Source organism: Salvia splendens, chromosome 5 (genome assembly GCF_004379255.2).
Source record: "Salvia splendens isolate huo1 chromosome 5, SspV2, whole genome shotgun sequence".
Lineage (NCBI taxonomy): Eukaryota > Viridiplantae > Streptophyta > Magnoliopsida > Lamiales > Lamiaceae > Salvia > Salvia splendens.
The window spans coordinates 11,518,109-11,538,867 of record NC_056036.1 but is presented as its reverse complement, the minus strand read 5'-3'; the positions used below and the strand labels follow the sequence as shown (position 1 = coordinate 11,538,867).

Below are 20,759 nucleotides of genomic sequence, written 5' to 3'. Positions count from 1 at the left end.
CTAAAAAGAAAAATGTGAGGTGCCATTAATTTTAGGTTTCTTTATAGGTGAAAATAGAAAATTTGAAAAAATGAAATAACTCTTCCCTAGAATCTGTCCAAACAACATGCAACGCAGCCATGTCTACACCGAGCCACTCCCCATTCAAGATTAGCACTGCCCCCAAGGCCAAATTTGTGACCACCTCCCCCTCTCCCGCAACATGCGGTCGGCCAAATGGTCTACAAAATATACTTAGTATACAACTAATATTCCGGTATTAGGAATGATAATTTTTTTAATCCAAATATAATATAATAGACTTGTCAGCTGGGGTCCACAATTTCTTTTATTTATTTACCTTTTATTCACTCTAAAGATCCACAATTTCTTTTATTTATTTACCTTTTATTCACTCCTAAAGACGGTTTTTAAGTTTTTATTTTTTTTTTCGCAGCCAACCTGTCATCAAGCAAAGTAAATAATTTTCACAATTAACACAAAATTACAAATCCAAAATTATAATATACTCCCTCCGTCCCCTAATAGGAGTCGTTGTTTGACCGGGTACGAGTTTTAAGAAATGTAAAGAAAAGTTGGTTGAAAAAGTTAGTGGAATGTGAGACCCACTTTTTTATATTGATTTTATAATAAAATGTGAGTGGAGTGAGTTAGTGGAATGTGAGACCTACTACCATTTATGGTAAAAATGAAGAGTGACTCTTAATGGGGGACGGCCCAAAAAGGAAATTAGCGACTCTTATTCGGGGACGGAGGGAGTAATAATCAACCCTTTAATATTTACTCCAACTAAAACAAAAAATATAGTGGAGTACTAAATTGAAGAGAAACCTAGAAGAAAACATGATAACAATAGACCCACAAAAAGGGAAAGAACCTAGAATCGGAATTCAGAATTGTTTTTTCAAGAAAAATTTAGGAAGAATATATGCACTCTCCTCTGTCTAGAGTTGTGTTCTATAAATTCCATTGAGTTTCGTGTGTCCCTACACCCAATCTTTCATGAAGCAAAATAAGCAGGTAAAGGTAGAGGGAGTAAGTAATACGGAGGCAGGGTGGGCCAAAGCCCCCTCTATCATACCCATCTTATTGTATGTTTCTATACTAATGAATGAAAATAACAAAATTCTGTACATACGCATACAGTTTAATGAATAGTCTTGTGCCTTTGCCACTGCATGAAAGGCGTACCCTCCACTCTAGCCCGATTTGCTGTGCTCTGATCTCCTCTTTAATAGACAATCGAGCAACTATCCGTGGTGTTGGACACGTCACAAGCCCGATGCATCTTCGACTCAAGAAATTCCTACGGTCTTCCCGAGCAACCATAACACCAGAGACAATTCTATACCGAATATTGTATGCAGTGAAGTTCTGTCCAGCATGAAGCCATATATTGTGATCCCTGCTCTATTGTTCTCAAAGTATGTCACTGCAACCAACACATCTCAAAATTAAACTTCCTGAAAAATAGGCATGCTTTGGTCCAAAAAGGAAAGCCTATTATATCTTACCCAGCGCCTGCCTTTTCTGAAACGAGATAGTGCTGTAAGCGTAAGAAGGGTCGAACTTGCAGTTGTCAAGCTCGTCTTCTTCATCTCCGCCATCATCTGAAGCTGTATCTACAAGCTGCTCATCACCTCTTACAGCTACTAGAGTCTCTGCGTCAAATGAGTCCACTGTGGCGCAGACGTGCCACTTTGCTGCCAGGCACGTCACGGCGTGTGCCTTGTGCGTGATCCTAGTCGCGCTACGTAGCAAGATCAACAGTCCAGCGAGGAGACTAACACAGCAAACCTGCACAAAAAATCCCAAATTTTTAGTCCACTGTGACAATAACCGATTAAGTTAAGATCATAGTTTGGTATTACAGCATTCAATCACCCACCGCCAGCTCTCCTGTGTGGTATATATTGACATCCGCGTTGGGGCGTGTGGTCATGAGCAGAGACGAAAACTGGCTAGCCGTGATGAAGATCAATGACCACAAAATGAATGATCTATATCTGTGGCTTATGATGCGCAAGTGTCTCCTGATTCTGAGGTGCTCTTTGAGGACGGATTCGACATCAGAATTGATTTGGAACACCTGTGAAAAGTCCTGGAGGCGGAGTATTTGGAGGCAGCAGATGAGGCGAAACAGAACACAGACGAGGAAAAACACCATGGTTCTATAGAACCACGAGCACAGCTCCAATATGCAGGCGACTGTGTTGCTCACGATGGCATTGCCTAGGAAGGAGACGCGCGTCCCCCCTGATCCGTACCACCATATCTTGTACGCGCTCTCAGCAGCAAAGCAGGGCAACACGAAGATGAACAACAGCTTCAACGATCTCTGAATGCACACAAAATACAATGACAAAATCATATTGATGCAAACTAATATCCAATGAACAGAAGGCCATATGTTGCTTATCCATTTGAAGTAGCATCAAACTTATTTATGAATCTGATCAAAATATCCAGAATTCTGCCTTCTCATAATCCAACAAAATAAAACAAACTAGACAATCCTTAATTCAATTCAAAGACTAAACGGTGAAACTGTGCATTCTACAATTTCTCATCAACAAAAAAATTCAACTACTAATACTCCATTAAATTAGTTGATAATTGAAAAGAAATGGAAGCATACATTGAATTGGTTGGTGTAGCCCTTTCTGACGGTCTCGCTCTCATCGCAGAGCTTATCGAAGAACAAAAACCTCCGGAGTCCGTACCTACTGACAAAATGAGAGATGCAGAGGAAGGAGATGGCGGCGACGCCGGTGAGCGAGAGCTGCGCCACGGCGTCGTAGGGCCTGCTGTGACGGGTGTCGCAGTCGGCGCAGGCGAGCACGAAGTGAGAGAGCGCGGGGATGGCGATGGACATGGCGACGAAGACGAACCACGAGAGGCAGGCGGTCCATGCATTGGATTGATCGACGCACAGCCATTTGAGCCAGCGCCGGAACGCCTGCAGCTCGTCGTGGATGTCCGACGACATCCGAATCAGCGCCCGCCTCTTCTCGCTAGGGCTCATCAACGGCGCCACCGTTCCTGATTCGCCCCCCATCACTTTTGGGGGGAAATCGCCGGATATTAATTGGTCTCTTCTTTTTTGTTTTTGGTGGTGTGAAATTGAGCGAATTTGGATCCGAGCTGTATATTCTGGTATGAGATTGGCAGAAATTTTATATAGGATTTGGAGTTGAGAGCTTCAGGAATTGGATTCCTTACGTAAACCAGATGAAAAAAGAGATGATTTTTTTAATTTCTTTTTCAGGAAATATGTGGAGGGAAGAATCAACGATTTTAAAATAATAGGAGTACTAACTCATGTGGATTGTATGTGTACACGTAATTAATGTAATAATTCAGATCTCATTTATGTTTTATCGATGATATTGTGATACTCGAAAATGTGGTATCATGTAATTAAAGATTCTTGGAATCTTGTATCGTCAATCGATTTGACCCATTATTGATCAAGACATCAAGTGACTTCATTTACATTCAATTGTCAATAGGGACTTAGATTTAATTATAGTACAAACGACAAATATCAGTAGATTAGCTGGTTTTATCATCCAATAAATAGTTCAAGTGGAATAAATAGAATCATTATTGAAAACTCAATTAGTATGATGCTGGGCTTGTTTATTTCATTAGCTACACAAAATCTCGAAAATGTGGTATCATGTAATTAAAGATTCTTGGAATCTTGTATCGTCAATCGATTTGCCCCATTATTGATCAAGACATCAAGTGACTTCATTTACATTCAATTGTCAATAGGGACTTAGATTTAATTATAGTACAAACGACAAATATCAGTAGATTAGCTGGTTTTATCATCCAATAAATAGTTCAAGTGGAATAAATAGAATCATTATTGAAAACTCAATTAGTATGATGCTGGGCTTGTTTATTTCATTAGCTACACAAAATCTCGAAAATGTGGTATCATGTAATTAAAGATTCTTGGAATCTTGTATCGTCAATCGATTTGCCCCATTATTGATCAAGACATCAAGTGACTTCATTTACATTCAATTGTCAATAGGGACTTAGATTTAATTATAGTACAAACGACAAATATCAGTAGATTAGCTGGTTTTATCATCCAATAAATTGTTCAAGTGGAATAAATAGAATCATTATTGAAAACTCAATTAGTATGATGCTGGGCTTGTTTATTTCATTAGCTACACAAAATCTCAACGGTATATCACGCAGGAGATGCGCATTTGCCACGTAATTTCTGGAACCACTAAAGTATGAGGGGAAACAGCTCTAACACGGAATAAATCGAAAAGTTTGATATGTCCATCCATTTACTGCCAACTGAAAGTAGAACAATTAATTAGAAACTACAACAACCAAAGCTATGAAATCTGGATCATACATTCGGCCATACTTATATATTTATGGGTTATTTTTAAATAATGTATATAGTTCGAACATTGATTCCAAAATGATTTTTGGGTCTGGGCTTTAAAATAATACGTAGTACAGTACATTTTTTCAAGACCCAACCAAACATAATAAAGCCCACTTTTATGGGGCTATTATTTTCTACCGAACACTAAAATTGTGGAAAACATTCACACATAAAAACCTTGAAAAACCCTTTTATCACGTAAATCTTGTTAACAGCTTACTACAACGCAACCAAACATAGCCTTGAACGAGAGTATGTATATGACTTTCTAAGTTTACAAATTTAGCTAACAAGAGAGCACAAAAACCCCATGTTGTTCGATTATATTTCCGCAACGCGTCTCGTTGCCATCTCTATCTCGTCTCGGCGAGACGAGACGGCATCGGGACGACGTTGTAGCCCCGCGTCTCGTCCCGATCTCGGCGAGCGTCTCGTCCCAGCGAGACGATTGGCGCGCGCTGGCGCTAGGCGTGACTCCCACTCGCCGGCCCGCCAATGGGCGTCGTCACGCTGACGCAATTAGGGATGTCAATTTAGCCCGCAACCCGTGGGCTGACCCGAATAGCCCGCCAAATTTATAGGGTTAGGGCTGAAAATTTCCAGCCCGATAAAATTACAGCCCGATTAGCCCGTACCCGACTAACCCGCAACCCGTTAGGGCCAGACCCGAAAACCCGATGGGCTGGCCCGGAAACTCGATAAAATTTATATTGTTCTATTTGTTTGACTCTAATTCGACACTTCATTGATTATTTTATAATACAGATTACTGAAAAAATAACTTTCCATTTTATATATTAAATATATAAATTATATATTAAGTTTTTATTAATATAATAATAGATAAATGAATTAGAAACTTCAAATTCACTAAAAAAATATATTTAAATTTCTAAACATGCTTTAAAATTTCTTGATGTTTATGTTTTATGTTGCATAAATCTCAAATATTAGTATTTGATCATGTTAATATTTGAGTTTACGCATATATCTCAAATTTATCATAATTAAATATTTTACATTTTATAAATATAACTAATTTTCACCATTATTTATTGGATTGATCGCATGTTAATTTTATCGGTAGCAACCCGATTAACCCGATGAGCTAGCCCGAAACCCGAGCTTTTAGGGTTAGGGCTGAACTTTTATAACCCGAAAAAATAACAACCCGATTAGCCCGCACCCGATTGACCCGCAACCCGAATAGGGTTGGCCCGAAACCCGGTGGGCTGGCCCGATTGACGTCCCTAGACGCAATAAATTATTTTTTTAAAAAAAATTGATTTTAATAAAAAAAATTAAAAAAAATTAAAAAATGGTCATATGACCGTTCAACGGATATTTTTTTATTTTTTTCTTTTTTTATTCTATAAATACTTCTCTTTCATCCTCATTATACACACAAACACACATCTATTCTTCTCAAATCATCTCCATTTCCTCTCCAATTTTCATCTCACCTCTCCAATTTTCATCACAAAATGTCGGCGACGGAAACTCTGGCGGCTCCGGCGGCTTTGGCATAAACGCGTTTGGCGACTAGGGGGGCATGTACAATGTCTTGGGTGGTTCCGGTTCCGGTTCGTCAACGCCGAGCACCCATGGCTCGTCGACGTCGGTGGCGTACCAACCACCTCATTTTGACGTGGATGCATACGCTCGTCCCGCCGCCCCGAGGTATTCGCAGGGATTATCCCAAATTAGGGAGGATTATCCGGATGAACCCAATCCGGAAGGAGGACGAGGCGGTGGAAGCTCCAGGGCTTGCGCATTCGACGTCATGGAGGAAGAGAAGGAGGCGTCCGAGGAGGAGGAGGAGGATGTAGGTCGTTATCCATACAGCCGCAAGGACACGATGGCTCTGTACAACGCCGGGTCAGCGTCTCGTACGATCCCATCTTCAGGAATCAACAAACCCAGAAGTATTTTTGGGAAAAGGTCACCGACGCCTACAACGAGAATAAGCCAAAGGGGTCCCGCCGCCGCACATTGAAGATGCTTCGCAGTCATTTTGACCGAGTCGACAGAGAAGTCAAAAAATTTTGAGGGGATCAACAAGATTGAACCGGCGAATTACCAAAACGGAGCCAGTGGAGCCGACATTCTGAGAGCGGCTTTGCGAGTCTTTTTTGATGACAACGGCAAAGAATTCAAACATGTCGATGTTTGGGAGGTGGTCAGAGACGAAGAAAGGTGGGCTGGCGGTGTCCAGTCCAGCACAGGCTCGACCTCGAAACGCACGAAGCACACGACGGGTGGCCAATACTCGTCTAGTGAGGGCAGTTCAGGTAGCGCCGCACAAAAGTTTGTCTCACAGGAGGTTGAGGGCACGACCACCGATGCAGGGGGTCCTCTCGTGGGCGCCGTCGGCCGCAAGGGACCAAGGCGGCGAAGGCGGCTAGAGGGAGGAGGGGCCGAGGCGAATCAAGCCAGGCGGGCTCGGTCTCGGGCTCGAACACCCTATTGTCCATGTACTTGACCACCACGATGGCGGACACTTCCCGCATGACGCCTCCATAATATCAAGCACATCTTGTCGGAATTGAGTATATGGTAGGACAAATTGGTATTCCGCCTCCAGGTAGCTTGAGTGCACCGCCACCGCCTTCGGGGGATGATTCGCCGGCGGAGTAGTTTTTTAATTTTTATAAAATTGTAATTTAAATTATGTAATTTTTATTTTTTTAAGATTTTAATTATGTTTTTATTTTATTTAATGAATTGTATTTTTTATTAATTGAATTTGTTGGAAATAAAAATAAAAAATGAAATTAAATGAATAGTTAAGGGATGAGATGGTTAAGAGACGGATAAGAGATGGAGGGTTGCAGGTGCTATCTCTTAGTTAAGAGATGGAGTGAAAAGTACAGTAGGGCTCATGAATAGTTAAGAGATGAGACGGTTAAAAGACGAATAAGAGACAGCGTTGCGGATGGCCTTATACTTGATATGCGAGTTGCCACTAGGCTTTGCTGCTAATTGGGTGGATAAACCAGCGAGTTCTCACTCCAATTTCCAACAAGTTGGTTGTACTTTTCCATGAAGCGTTATTCTTCTCACTTATATGATTTGAACGTAATCCAGCTTTTTCATCTAAGTGGAGAGTGACCAAAGAATTGGTAACGAGTAGGGTCGAAACTACATCCCATTGCGGATATACACTCGGCACTCCATTAGTGTAATTGAAGGAATTTAGAATTCATTCTTGTTCTTCACTTGTAAGATAACAATCAATGGTGATGAATCCAGACAATGCTCACATATAGGCCCCAGCCTGCTATGCTAGTGGTCTCAAGACGGGCAAACCCCCCACCAGAAGATTGTCGGAGTCAGGACCAGCCATGGCACGCCCTATCCTGAACACAACCGTGCTCCTTTCATAAAGCAATCTGCCCAATGTATTTATATAAACTCATCTGCTTATCTCAATGTTATCGTCACTAATCGTGAAATCTCTACAGACCATAGTTTGCAACTCAAGAATTCCAAGTGAAATTTTGGAGGACAAGCGAACAATACTAATCTCTAATGTTTTTTCGAATAAAAATGCATGATTTGAACCATTTTCCTACTACACTATCTTATCGCAACCTCATTCAAATTTGTCCAAACACAATTGCATTCAAAACTTGATGGCTTCAAACTATGCTTGCAAATTGCAATTGCAGCTTCCGTTTTCATTTATGGGTGGGAAGTGGGAACCCTTTCATTGATCTAATACAATTCCAAAATTGACCAATCATGATGGTCAAAATTTCTTTAATCTGCTGAAAAGTCAGAAAAAGAATTGAACAAGTCGGACATTAATCAATTATGCAACTGCCCAAGCTTTAAAAAAGAGTGTACTAGCAAATGAGAGAAAAGCCACTTAGAGGCACATAGATGATGGTAGGTATAAAGTAATGATGGATGTAAACTTAGATCAAAATTATTACCCTCAAATTTTCCAGTTCACATAAAGTGGATTCTCAACTATGCCTATAATCTACGCAGTTCTCATCTCAAACTCATCTGACTACTGTAGTTTTAGCTCCTTTGAAACCCAATCCAGGCAGCAACCAACATCGAATATAGGTTTCTTTTCAAGCTGCATCTTCTGTCATGCAAGTGAGGTATCGGAAATGAATTCATCACTATGCATGCCAAACAAAACAAGCATATAGATACCCTCAAGGCGCAAACTAGAGATGTTCTCGCTCTTCATCTCCTCAGCAAGAATTTCAATCGTTATAACATAGCAATATCAAAATAGGAATGAAACAAACACTCCATATATCTCTTCAGATATGTCACCGCATTAATTAAAGAGTAACATCACCCTACATTCACAACTCAAGTATTTGTGAATTGTAGAGGGATGGAGTCGCATGCAAAATGGTGGAGGACACTTCACTACCAGACTCATTTATTTGCCATTACACTGCAATATCCCTTTATATTGATGGCATTATGAACTGCCAACAGATGGCACAAGTTCTAACAATTCACAGCATGATCAATAACAAAACCCATTTAGTACCAATAGAAATGAAACGGAAATAGTTTTAACGAACGGGAAGAACGTATAGATTGATCTGGACAAACAGAAAGAAAAAGAATGGAACTGCAACCAGCATTCAAGAGGTAGCAGCCAGCAAAATGAGATCCTGCAACAGCTTCAGAAATCATGGTGTATATGAAAATCCTAAACGTTCCCATGGTGCGAACAAAACAACATAGACAGGACAATGATCTACTTATTCGATCGTAGCCACATTTCTCAAGCAAAAAGAAGAAACTGCTGTTTCTAACAATGCATATGATCTTGAAAATATTAAATACAGTACTTAGTTTCACGCAAATGATCCCAAATCAACATAAAAAGGCTGCAATTCAAATTTGACAAACACATTAACACTAGATTTAATAAACAATTTTCGAAATGCTAGAAGACATAAAATTACCATATTTAACATGGACAAAGCTCTAGTGAATGATCTAATAAGACCTAAAACAACACGTCTGCGTGCAAAATAAGGACTGAAACAGCAGATATGGCATATGCATACATATATAGTAGAGAACATGAAAGAAATAGAACACACTCATATACCAATCATAATATCTTCTATTATGGATAACATTAGGGATTATAAATACAAAAAAAAGTAAATTCTCTGCAAACAACATACACTCGTAGAATACCGTCAGTCTTCACCCACGTCTATGAGCATTCTTCTTCTCTCTCCTTGCTTTGTTTTTTGGGGGTTTTTTCCGCAAAATAAAAGCAAAACAAAAAAAGAAAAAAACGAAAAAGAGGAGAATTTGTTTTAGTAATTTTTAACCAAACGGGTGAATCTCTTCCAAATGACAAGTACATAATTTATCACCGGAGGGAAACCGCTCAGAGCCGGAGAGCCGTGCAGGCAAAGTCGTCAACGTCGGCGACGGCGTCTCCCGGCGGCGGCATGTTAAGATCAAAAGGCATGGGCATTTTACAAGAGGAGGAGGCGATGTCACAGTCGGTGTCATCAACCACGGATGAGGACGAATCACAATCGCTGTGACAATCATCGGGCGCCACCGGCGGCGGCCTCGGATGCCTTCTCTGCTGCTGCACAATCGGCTGCGGCGGCAACTGCCGCGGCCCGCTGAAGGATTCCACAGTGCTGCTCATGCCGCTGGACGTCGGCCGCTGCTGCGCGATTATGTGCTGGTCCTGGGGGTAATACCGGCAATCCATGAACGGATCGTTGGGGCTACTATTAATACGCGGCTGATTAGGGTTTTGAGGGTTGAAATCTGGATAAACGGCGCCGTTTGGCGGTAAGGGAAAGTTGGTCTTGGCCTTGGGGCCGCGGAGAGAGAGCGCAGCGGCGTCGTAGGCGCGAGCGGCATCCTCCGCCGAGTCAAAGGTGCCGAGCCAGACACGCGTCTTCTTCCAAGGGTCTCTGATCTCAGCGGCGTACCTCCCCCACGGCCTCTTTCTGACGCCGCGAAATCTGATCTCCTTAGATCCTCCCGATCCGTTGATTTCGACGCCAGGAACCACCGCCGCCGCCTGCCTCGCCGCTGCTTTGCCTCTCCGCATGGCTCAAATTAAAAGATGAGCACCGAAAAAATTGGGGAAAAAGAATCAAAACTAAAAATACAAAGTTTCTCAAGCGATTAGAGATTACTATTTGAGAGAGAGAAAGGAGAAGGAGATAGGAGAGAAGAACACATATTTACAGAGGAAACAAACGCCATAGAGAGAAGAGATGAGATTAGATTGTGATAATAAATTTTCCTTTTTTCTCTCTCTACTGTGTGTTGTGTGTGGGAAAGAGGGGTTGGGATTCGGTTATTTAATTATAATTTTATTTTTTCCTTGTTCAAAACTAAAAAGTGATTTTTCTATGGTATTTGAGGTAGGCTGGTAGGGGGTGGTGGAATTGCCTTATCGATTTCTCTTCCTTTTCACATCACACGCCCCCACAGACCAACCACCCATTCAAATAAATTTCTATTGATTCATTTTGCAATTTTCTCTATTTTCCTTTTCCTTATTCATTTTTAGGATCAAAATACAATTTTATTTACCATAGAAGATATGAACATGTGTAAGAAAATCTCATGGCATTAAATGGAATGTAGAAATAACTAAAGTAAAAGGGAGAGAAAGGATATTTGGAAGTATTTTGATTCGTGCTGGAGTAATTTGTGGTGGAGCTCGAATCGTGGCCGGTGGGTGGCTAATCGCAGCTCCACTGCAAATAAAAATTTTATACGGCAGTTGGATTTCCACCTTGATCGTTGTTGAAAGTCGACATGTTATCACAAAATAATATAATAGTGAATATTAAAATTTGCTTTCAAATTTACAATATTCATTAGAATTTGATAAAATTTTAGCACTTTAATTTAAATTATTAGTATTATTATTATATCAAATAAAAATATAAAAAATGAAAAATACGAAGGTTTGGCAAATGATCCTTATCCAGTTGTCTTAGGTGGTCTACGTGTGAAAGGCAGTGGTATGTTTTGTTTGAATATTAATTAATTAATTGATTAACTAAGAACTCTTCACGCGTAGAGCATAGTTTCTACTTTCAACATTCCAACCCCCAACCCACACCTATTTTATTTCATTAATTTGTTTACACCACAACAATATTGGAGTACTATTCATTTGTGCTTTTCATGTTTACAAAAAAATACAACTAGAACAGCTCCAATTCATCAATAGTTTACCAATGTCATTTGATTCTTGCATTTACAACATTCCAACTTTGCAGAAAAATTGAGGATGTTACAATTAAAAAAAAAGTGACGTTTTAATTGCAATATTACAAAATTTATGTTAAAAATATAAATTCAGGAAAAAGTTATACTCATTTTTCAAACCCTTTAGAGCATCCACACTGGGACGCCCTAAGAGTGTCCACAATGGTGGCCCTTGAAGGCCACCATTCGTGGCTCTCATGTGGCTTCCGTAATGGTAAAGTCAACAAAACTATCAAAAATAACAAGGGCCACCAAATGTGGTCCTCTTTTAAAAAAATTAATTTGTTTATTTTTTTAATATTATTTTTTAATTTAAGTCTAATAAATTTTATTAGTTTTAAATTTATGATATTTATAAACTACCGCTTGTTGGAATTGTTCATCGTCGGAATCCATAATTGCAAGGTTAAATTGAAGTTGGAAGGGAAGATTGGAGGAAAATGGGAGTAAAATGGAGTTGGAAAATGGAGTGGAAATGTAGTATATTTATGCACAAAATTTCGAAAATTAAAAAAAATAATAATTTCCGCGGCCCAGCCGCGATTCTCGGCGCTTGCAATGGGAGGGCCGCGGCTCACACGGCTCAGCCGCGTGAAGGCCGCGGCCGCGGCTCAGCCACGCTTCTCGACTCTCCGCCCCGGCTCTCGGCCTTTTCAATGGGGGGCCGCGCGCCGAGCCGCGGGCCGCGACTCCCCCATTGTGGACACCCTAAAGCCCGCCCTATGCACCGCCACGTCAGCATTTTATCCTACTGCCCTTCCACCTGCAGTGGGGCGCGCCCTAAGCATTTTCTTCTATTTGAATACTTAAATAACTACAAAAATTGAGAAAACCCTTCATTTCATTTATAAAATTAATACATTACAATACGGATTACAAAAAAAATACGCAAACTCGGCGATGGCGGTTACGGGCCCACACTTCTTCAACCATGTCGTTCATGAGCTGCACATGGTCGTGTTGGTTGCGCATTGAGGCTTGTCTAGATAGAACCTCATTGAAGCCCGTCGGTAATCCTTGAGAGGGGGGCTCGGTCGCCGTGCTGGAGGAGCTAGATGCACTTTCGTCATCGGTCCAATCGGTGATGCTCCCACCTTCATGTTCGACTATCATGTTGTGCAAGATTATGCATGCATACATGACATCGGCGAGGACTTCCTTGAACCAGAGACGGTCCGGCCCTTTCACTATTGCCCACCGTGCTTGGAGCACACCAAATGCCCGCTCCACATCCTTTCGCGCCGCCTCCTGCTTTTGCGCAAATAAAACTCTCTTCTCACCAATTGGGCAACTGGTCGTCTTCAGAAAAACAGGTCACCTTGGGTATATGTCATCGGCCAAGTAGTACCACATGTGGTATTGGCGCTTGTTGGAGGTGAACTCGATGGTCGAGCTGTTGCCGTTGCATTGCTCGGTGAAGAGGGTGGATGAGTTGAGGACGTTGATGTCGTTGTTCGACCCGGCTACACTGAAGTAAGCATGCTAGATCCAGAGCCGATGCTCAGCGACGGCTTCGAGGATCATCGTCGGGTGGCTGCCCTTGTATCCACTGAATTGGCCTCTCCACGCCGTCGGACAATTCTTCCACGTCCAGTGCATAGTCGATGCTCCCTAGCATCCCAGGAAAGTCGTGCGCCGTCTCAAGCATTCTCATTAGGCCCTGGCAATCTACAGCTGTCGGCTTTCGCAAATATGTGTCGTTGTAGGCCTCCACAACTCCCCTACAAAATCTCTTCAGGCACTCGCGGCCTGTTGTATCCCCGGCGTAGAGGTACTCGTCGAACATGTCAACGCTGGTGCCGTAGGCCAACTGACGGAGTGCAACTGTGCACTTTTGCAACGGCGTAAGTCCCGGTCTGCCGATGCCATCTTCCTGATACTGGAAGTATTCATCACGTGACTGTAACGTCTAGACAATGCTGAGAAAATGTAACGAGGCATTCTAAAACGACGGCGGAAAATAGTCGGGCCCCACCGTGGTTGCTCGGCAAAATAGTCTGTACGTAGACTTTCGTGAGCTACGACGTGGTCGCGTCGGACAAACGCCCGACATCGAATAGGCCTGGGGATCTGCTCCGCCGCCGCTGCCGCCTCCGCCTCCTCGCTTTGCATTATGGCTAAGCATTTCGCCATTGCGTCGTGCACGGCTGCATTTAAGGCTCGAGTCAAGGTCGGACTACCGTCCTCCGAGGAACTCCGGTCGTCGTTGTGGTTCATTTTGGTTTGTGAGAGATGGAGAAACGTGAGAGATGAGAGAAATGAGAGATGCGTGAAATGTTCGTATGAAAAATAGAATGACAATCGAGGTTTAAATAGACAAATTTCTAATTTAAAAAATCAATAAAAAACAAAAACGCGTTGCATCGTCCCCCCCACTGTGGATGGCCTTAGAGGCTTTAGAGCATCCATAGTGGAGGGCGCCCTAAAGCCCGCCCTATGCACCGCCACGTCAGCATTTTATCCCCCTGCCCTTCCACCTGCAGTGGGGCGCCCTAAACATTTTCTTCTATTTGAATATTTAAATAACTACAAAAATTGGGAAAAACCTTCATTTCATTTATAAAATTAATACATTACAATACGAATTTAAAAAAATACGCAAACTCAGCGACGGCGGTTATGGACCCACACTTCTTCAATCATGTCGTTCATGAGCTGCGCATTTTAGGCTCGAGTCAAGGTCGGACTACCGCCCTTCGAGGAACTCCGGTCGTTGTCGTGGTTCATTTTGGTTTGTGAGAGATGAGAGATGCGAGAAATGTTCGTATGAAAAATAGAATGACAATCGAGGTTTAAATAGACAAATTTCGGAAAAAAACGCGTTGAATCGTCCGCGTCATCGTCCGCGTCGCCCACAGTGGGCGGACGATGCCGGGGACGATGCCCTATCGTTCGCGCTTTATCCGCGGACTAAGCTTAGGGCGCGGACGACGCATCATCCGTCGTCCGCACAACCACAATAGCGGACGATGGCGCGCCCGAGGCATCGGGCGGCCTATGTCCGCCCCACTGTGGATGCCCTTATTTGTAAGTTATTTTTTTTACTAGTAGATTCTCCTTGTCGTAAAGTAACCACTTATAAATGTTTAATTGTTCCCACCTTTGTTTAATATTTCCATTTCTTTTTCTCTTCTATTTTTTTTTAAAACTCTCCCTTAAGTCTTAATTTAAGCAAGGAATTTCATGCCCGGGCATAGGGCAGTGCAGTTGGCAAATAAAGAACAGATCTTGCTGCAATTAAGTAAGGAGTTTCATTTAGCATAAGAACTAAAAAAAATTCTAGTAAATTAAATAAGAGAAGAATAAAATAGACAAAAAAAATAAGAATTCTATTTTTAATTAATATAAATCATTTTACATAAAATCAATCTTGACAACCCAACCAAACCGATCAAGTTTTTAAGAGCAGCGTTAATGGGCTTGTCGTGGGCTTTTTTAAAGGTGGTTTATATTGTTTTAATTATCTAAAATTTCGATAATAGTAGTAGTGTATGGTACTCCCTCCGTCCCCAAAGTTTATCCTAATTTGATCTGACACGGATTTTATGAAATTGTTTGATTTTATATTAAATGAAGGTGTGTAGTGGAATAAGGATCCCAGATTAAGGAGATTGAGAGTGTATTTAATGTCTACTTTTGGTAAGATTCTAAGTGGGTCAAGCTTTGTGAAACGAACGAAAATGGTAAAATGGGACAAACTTTGGGGGACGGAGGGGGTACTAACTGATTTGTTTGTGTTAAGAAATTACACAAATTAATTATTAAAAGTGCATGCGGTGCAACTTAGGGCTGTGTAACATAATCTACCCGACAAACGACTGACTGAGGTAGAAAATAATAGGAGTACAATTTAAGTAGCATAAAGTACTCCCTAGAACTATTTTGTCATTTTAGTTTGTTCGCGATTTATAAAATTATTTATTTTATTCCGATTTTAGGATGCGGACCACACAATACACCAAATTTTTACACTCACACTCCAATATAAATCCAATACTCCTACTATTTTAAATGGCTCTCACATTCTTCCTTTATTTCTCTTCACAAAGTCAAACAATTATGAAAATTCATGTCCAAACAAAAAGTGTTTTTTAAATGGTGGACGGAGGAGTAATTTACAAAAATCAATCGTCAAAGATACAACCAACAAAATCCAATATCATTAAATTGCGTATAAAATAAAATATTCAAACATTAAATAGAACCACAACGGGAAATCTTTTTTTTATGAGCTTCGATCCAAACATGCCACGTCTATAAGACCAATGATATAATATGCCGAAAGAGCGTATTAATGATCCATCGAGAATGTATTGCTGACGAAAGATGAAGGAATATCGATAGTTATCTTCCAACCCAACTAATTTGTGTAGAAAATGCTGTACAATTAAGTGTCATGAAGTAATTAACAAAACTCAATTATCAAATATACATCTACAAAATCCAATATCATTAAATTCTGTATAAAATAAAATATCCAAACATTAAATAGAACCACAACGGGAAATCTTTCTTTATAAGCTTCGATCCAAGCATGCCACGTTTATAAGACCAATTATATATATGCCAAAAGAGCGTATTAATGATCCATCGAGAATATAGTGCTGACAAAAAATAGAGTAATATCGACAGTTATCTTCCAAGCCAACTAATTTGTACCCACCAACACTAACCATAATTCTCCAATAGATAATAAAGATATTAATTTAAATTCATTTTTTCTTTCATTAAGTATTTGCATTATTTACCAATGACTATAATTATTATACTTATGTTATTTATTTATTAGTATCTGATAGCCAACCGATAATATTTTCCATGTATATAGCATATGTCCAAAACCAAAAAAATATATTTATAACCATAAAATATCCCATCAAATCAACAATTCGCTGCTAAACTTTATAAAATTCACAGCCATAAAAAATCTCATAATCATCAACTATTCATATAAGTGTCAACCAATCAAGCCCCATAATTGAGACTAGGCATGCACAAACCGAACCGAACCGCCAGTTCGGAACTGCCGGTTCATAAATCGGAATTGGAATCAGAATCGGCGGTTCGGCGGTTCTAGCGGGCCGATTCAGGTTCAAGAAAATCACAAACTGGAACATGCGGATCAAAACTGCCGGTTCCCCGGTTCAAATGGTAAGATTCCGGCTAGGGTCATAGGTTTTCAGGCTTTTTTAGGCTAGGGGTGCAGAAGGTTCACCGGTTTGCGTCAGAAACCGGCGGTTTGAACCGCCGGTTTCTGACGGTTCAGGTACTTTTTCAAGTGGCAGGAGCTAGGTCGCAGTGTATAGGCATGAAAACCGGGCAGAAACCGGTTGTTTTCGGTAGAAACCGTGGACTGAATTCATTTTTTGAATTTTTTGAATTTTTTTTCTTCCAATTTTTCTCCTATAAATACCTTACTTACCCCATCATTTTTACTTGCCCCATTCTTGTGTTTACTAGAATTTTTCTTCTCAATCTCAATTTCTCTATTCTCTATCCACATTCTCTAATTTGCTCAAGTTGCTTACTACTTTATTGTTGTGATTGTGCTCTCTTTCTATTATTTGCTTACCAAGTTACCATCCATAATCTCCATAATCCATATTCTATATTACTTTCATTTTGTAATATGTCTTCTTCTCGTGGTGGTAATCGGGGCAAAGGAATTGCCCAAGATCAAAGTACTTGTTGTCAAAGATCCCGACGACCTAGTCGTCTAGAAGTTTTGGACAAGGTTTCCCGGAGGCTGAATGTTTGCAAGTAAGTTCTTATTTTATTTTAAGCATTCATAATTTCATATTATTGTGTTTTTCATTTTTTTTGTTTGTGCTCCTAATTCATATCTTCTACTTATATAATATTTATAGATTGAAGAAGATCATAGGACTGTCATGCTACTCACTCAAATGCATCAAGGTGGCGGAAGTAGTGGCAGTTACAGCCAACAAGATGATGATGACGAGTAAGACGTGGTTATATCATCGGACTCGAACAACAATGATGATGGATCTCGTTCCCGGGTTCCGTCTAGCACCGGCGGAAATGAGGACATGTCTCCTCCTCCCCCTCCACCCACTAAAAAAGTATTGAAATCTGATATTTTTGTTAAACATTACAAGAAGGTATCGGTGGTAGTTCCAAACCCAAATGATCCTCTCTCTCAAGAAGTGACATCAGGGTATCAAGCATATTGTAACTATTGTCCGAAAGTCTACAAATTTGGGAGTGATGGGGGATATGGCACCCTCCGTCGTCATTTGGTGACAAAGCATCCGATAGAATGTGGCACTGCCGCTACCCAAACCCAACTAAACTTCCAGCCCGGTGGCTCAGGTTCGTCTCAATCAGGTACGCCAGCTCTTTTTAAATTTGGTCCTAAAAATGTTACTGAAGCTTTTACTAGATGGGTTGCAATGAAGCATTTTCCTTTTAATGTTTATGATGACAAAAAATATGAGGTTACTATGCAAAGTGCGTTTAACGTAGCGGTAAAGAAAATAAGTCGAATGACTGTTCAACGATCTACCGTTCGACAATGTACGGGGAAAAAGGTAGAGTTAGCACGTTATCTACTCAACTTGAGACACAAAGTGAACATTTGCTCAGATGTATGGATTGGTTGTTTTAACAGACATTCATACATGGGCATTACGGTTCATTTTGTAGACAATAGTTGGACTTTGAACAAGCGTTTGATAGGTTTTAGAGAATTTCTCACACAACACACTACACCCGAAATTGTTTCTTTAATTATTCAAGTTTTGAATGAGTTTCAATTATGCAACAAGATATTTTATGTGGCTTTTGATAATGCTACTGCTAACACTACAAGTATTAGTGACTTGATTGCGGCTTGTGGTCCGGTTATCAATGGTAAGTATTTTCATCAAAGATGCATATGTCATATTTTGAACTTATGTGTACAAGATGCACTTGAATTGTGGAAAAAGCATATTTCTTCTATTAGAACTGCAGTTAGAGTGATCCATCAAAAGTCGCCTATTGGCAAAGCTTGGAAAAAGTATTGCCATCAGAAGTGTACGTGTGTCATCCGACAACTCGCTACTGGGCAAACGGCTGACCTCTTCGACGAGTATTTGCATGTCGGTGAGTCCACTGGAATCCTTTGTCTTAAAAATTTTTGCGAGGGCGTTCGTTCAGCTTTCGGTGATGAATTCCTTCGGGCACCCACCACCGATGATTGCCAACAATTGCTTCGTCTTCACGAAACAGTCCATGGCTTTCCCGGTATGCTTGGCAGCATTGACTGTATGCATTGGAGGTGGAAGAATTGCTCGACTGCTTGGAGGGGGCAACACTTAAGCGGCCACAAAGGTGGCGGCCCAACACTTATCCTTGAAGAGGTCGCCGACTACCGCCTATGGATTTGACATGCATATTTCGGTGTTGCCGGATCCAACAATGACTTGAACGTGCTCTATTCTTCACCCATCTTCAATGATGTGTTGAATGGTGTAGCACCGGCGATCGACTTCACCGTCAACGGAAATGTATACTACATGGGTTACTATCTCGCCGATGGTATCTACCCAAGGTGGTCGACTTTCGTGAAGACACTCAGCAACCTGCAAGACCCGAGACGGGTTTTTTTTGCGCAGCGTCAAGAGTCCGCGCGAAAAGACGTCGAAAGAGCCTTTGGGGTCCTTCAAGCCATTTCAACATTGTGAAGGCCCCGTCTCGGCTGTGGTACGTGAAAAATATCGCCGACATCATGTACTCGTGCATTATCTTACACAACATGATTATAGTTGACGAAGGACCGAGGGTGGCTAGCTTTTAAGACGAGGATGAAGCCGGAAGCTCAAGCGCGAGGTCTCCCCCACGCCGAGGTGTGCATACGATGGTGGGTGAGAGGATCGAAACAAGGCACACAATGCGCGATACCCGAACCCACGTTTAGCTACAAGAAGACTAATCAAACACATGTGGGCGAAATTCGGCCACGAGTAGTGGGTTTTTAATTTTATGAATTTAATTATGTAATTTTTAATTTTTAGGAGTTTAATTATGTAATTTTTAATTTTTAGGAGTTTAACTATGTAATTTTTAATTTTAGGATTTTAATTATGTAATTTTTATTTTTTAGGATTTTAATTATGTAATTTTTAATTTTTAGTGTATTTTGTAATATTATTCCGGGTATTTTTAATGCATTTTAATTTTGTGGAAATGTTTTTATTTAAATTGAATAATGGAATGGTGAAACTCTTATGCTCGTCCTTGCGTAAGAGCACGGATGTGGGTGTTGTGCTCTTGCCTAAGAGCAGACAGAAAAAGTGGGGCCGGGCCCACATCCGTGCTCGTTGGCAAGAGCACGGATGTGGATGCTCTAAATTGGTTAATTGATTACAATCATGATCATATGTATAATTGGACGGTTATAGATGGTGATAGGAATTTATGATGAGAATTTATTCCTATGCAATAGCCGTTAGACAATTTCCTTCATCTTCCTTGAGTTTTGGAGAAAATAACAAGAATGTGATTATAAAATTTTTAATAAAATTTGAAAAATAAAAAGGTTGTATTTATTGTGTGATAATTAGAGAAATGAAAAGATTTTATCTATTTAACAAGCCATTTTCACTATAGTAAATATTAATACCCCATAAAACATATATAGTACATACATGATACATGGTATAAAAAAATCTATGAAACTATGGCTTTGAATAATTTAATAGTAATTTAATTTAAATATTGTTGGATTTAATGTGTGATTTAAATAATTTAATATTATGATCCATCACTAATGTTATGTCTCAATTCAATCATGCATATAAGTCTCGTACGTTAAATTACATCTAACTAATTGTGCAAAGAAATTAAGAAACAATAAAATAAAAAGAGAGATCTCTTATGAGAATAATGGCTTGAGTAGTGGAGGATGACAATGGAGAGACATTTATTTGGCTTTTCAATTCTTGTAACCTTCATTGTTTTAACTTTGTGGTTTAAGGCGACTTAATTACATAACCTCTCGCATTCTTATTTTGTACCTATAAAAAGCATTGATTTGTAGATGGATTACACATCAACAATAGCATTCTTCCTCCTTTCT

The 20,759-nt window shown here is 40.4% G+C and overlaps 2 protein-coding genes across 2 annotated transcripts; both read right to left on the bottom strand.

Annotated features, from left to right (window-relative positions):
* Positions 1–878: 878 nt before the first annotated feature.
* LOC121802335 lies at positions 879–3,248 on the bottom strand. The gene is made up of 4 exons (XM_042201984.1): positions 2,639–3,248; positions 1,889–2,338; positions 1,515–1,797; positions 879–1,432 (listed from the first exon to the last, which is right to left on the bottom strand). The coding sequence occupies exons 1-4, from the start codon at positions 3,056–3,058 to the stop codon at positions 1,296–1,298; spliced, it is 1,290 nt and encodes a 429-aa protein (XP_042057918.1). The 5' UTR covers positions 3,059–3,248; the 3' UTR covers positions 879–1,295.
* A 6,270-nt stretch (positions 3,249–9,518) lies between these two features.
* Positions 9,519–10,769, bottom strand: LOC121805013 (ethylene-responsive transcription factor 3-like). The gene has a single exon (XM_042204760.1). It carries the CDS (start codon positions 10,497–10,499, stop codon positions 9,813–9,815), a length of 687 nt encoding a protein of 228 aa, XP_042060694.1. The 5' UTR covers positions 10,500–10,769; the 3' UTR covers positions 9,519–9,812.
* Between the last annotated feature and the right edge of the window lie 9,990 nt (positions 10,770–20,759).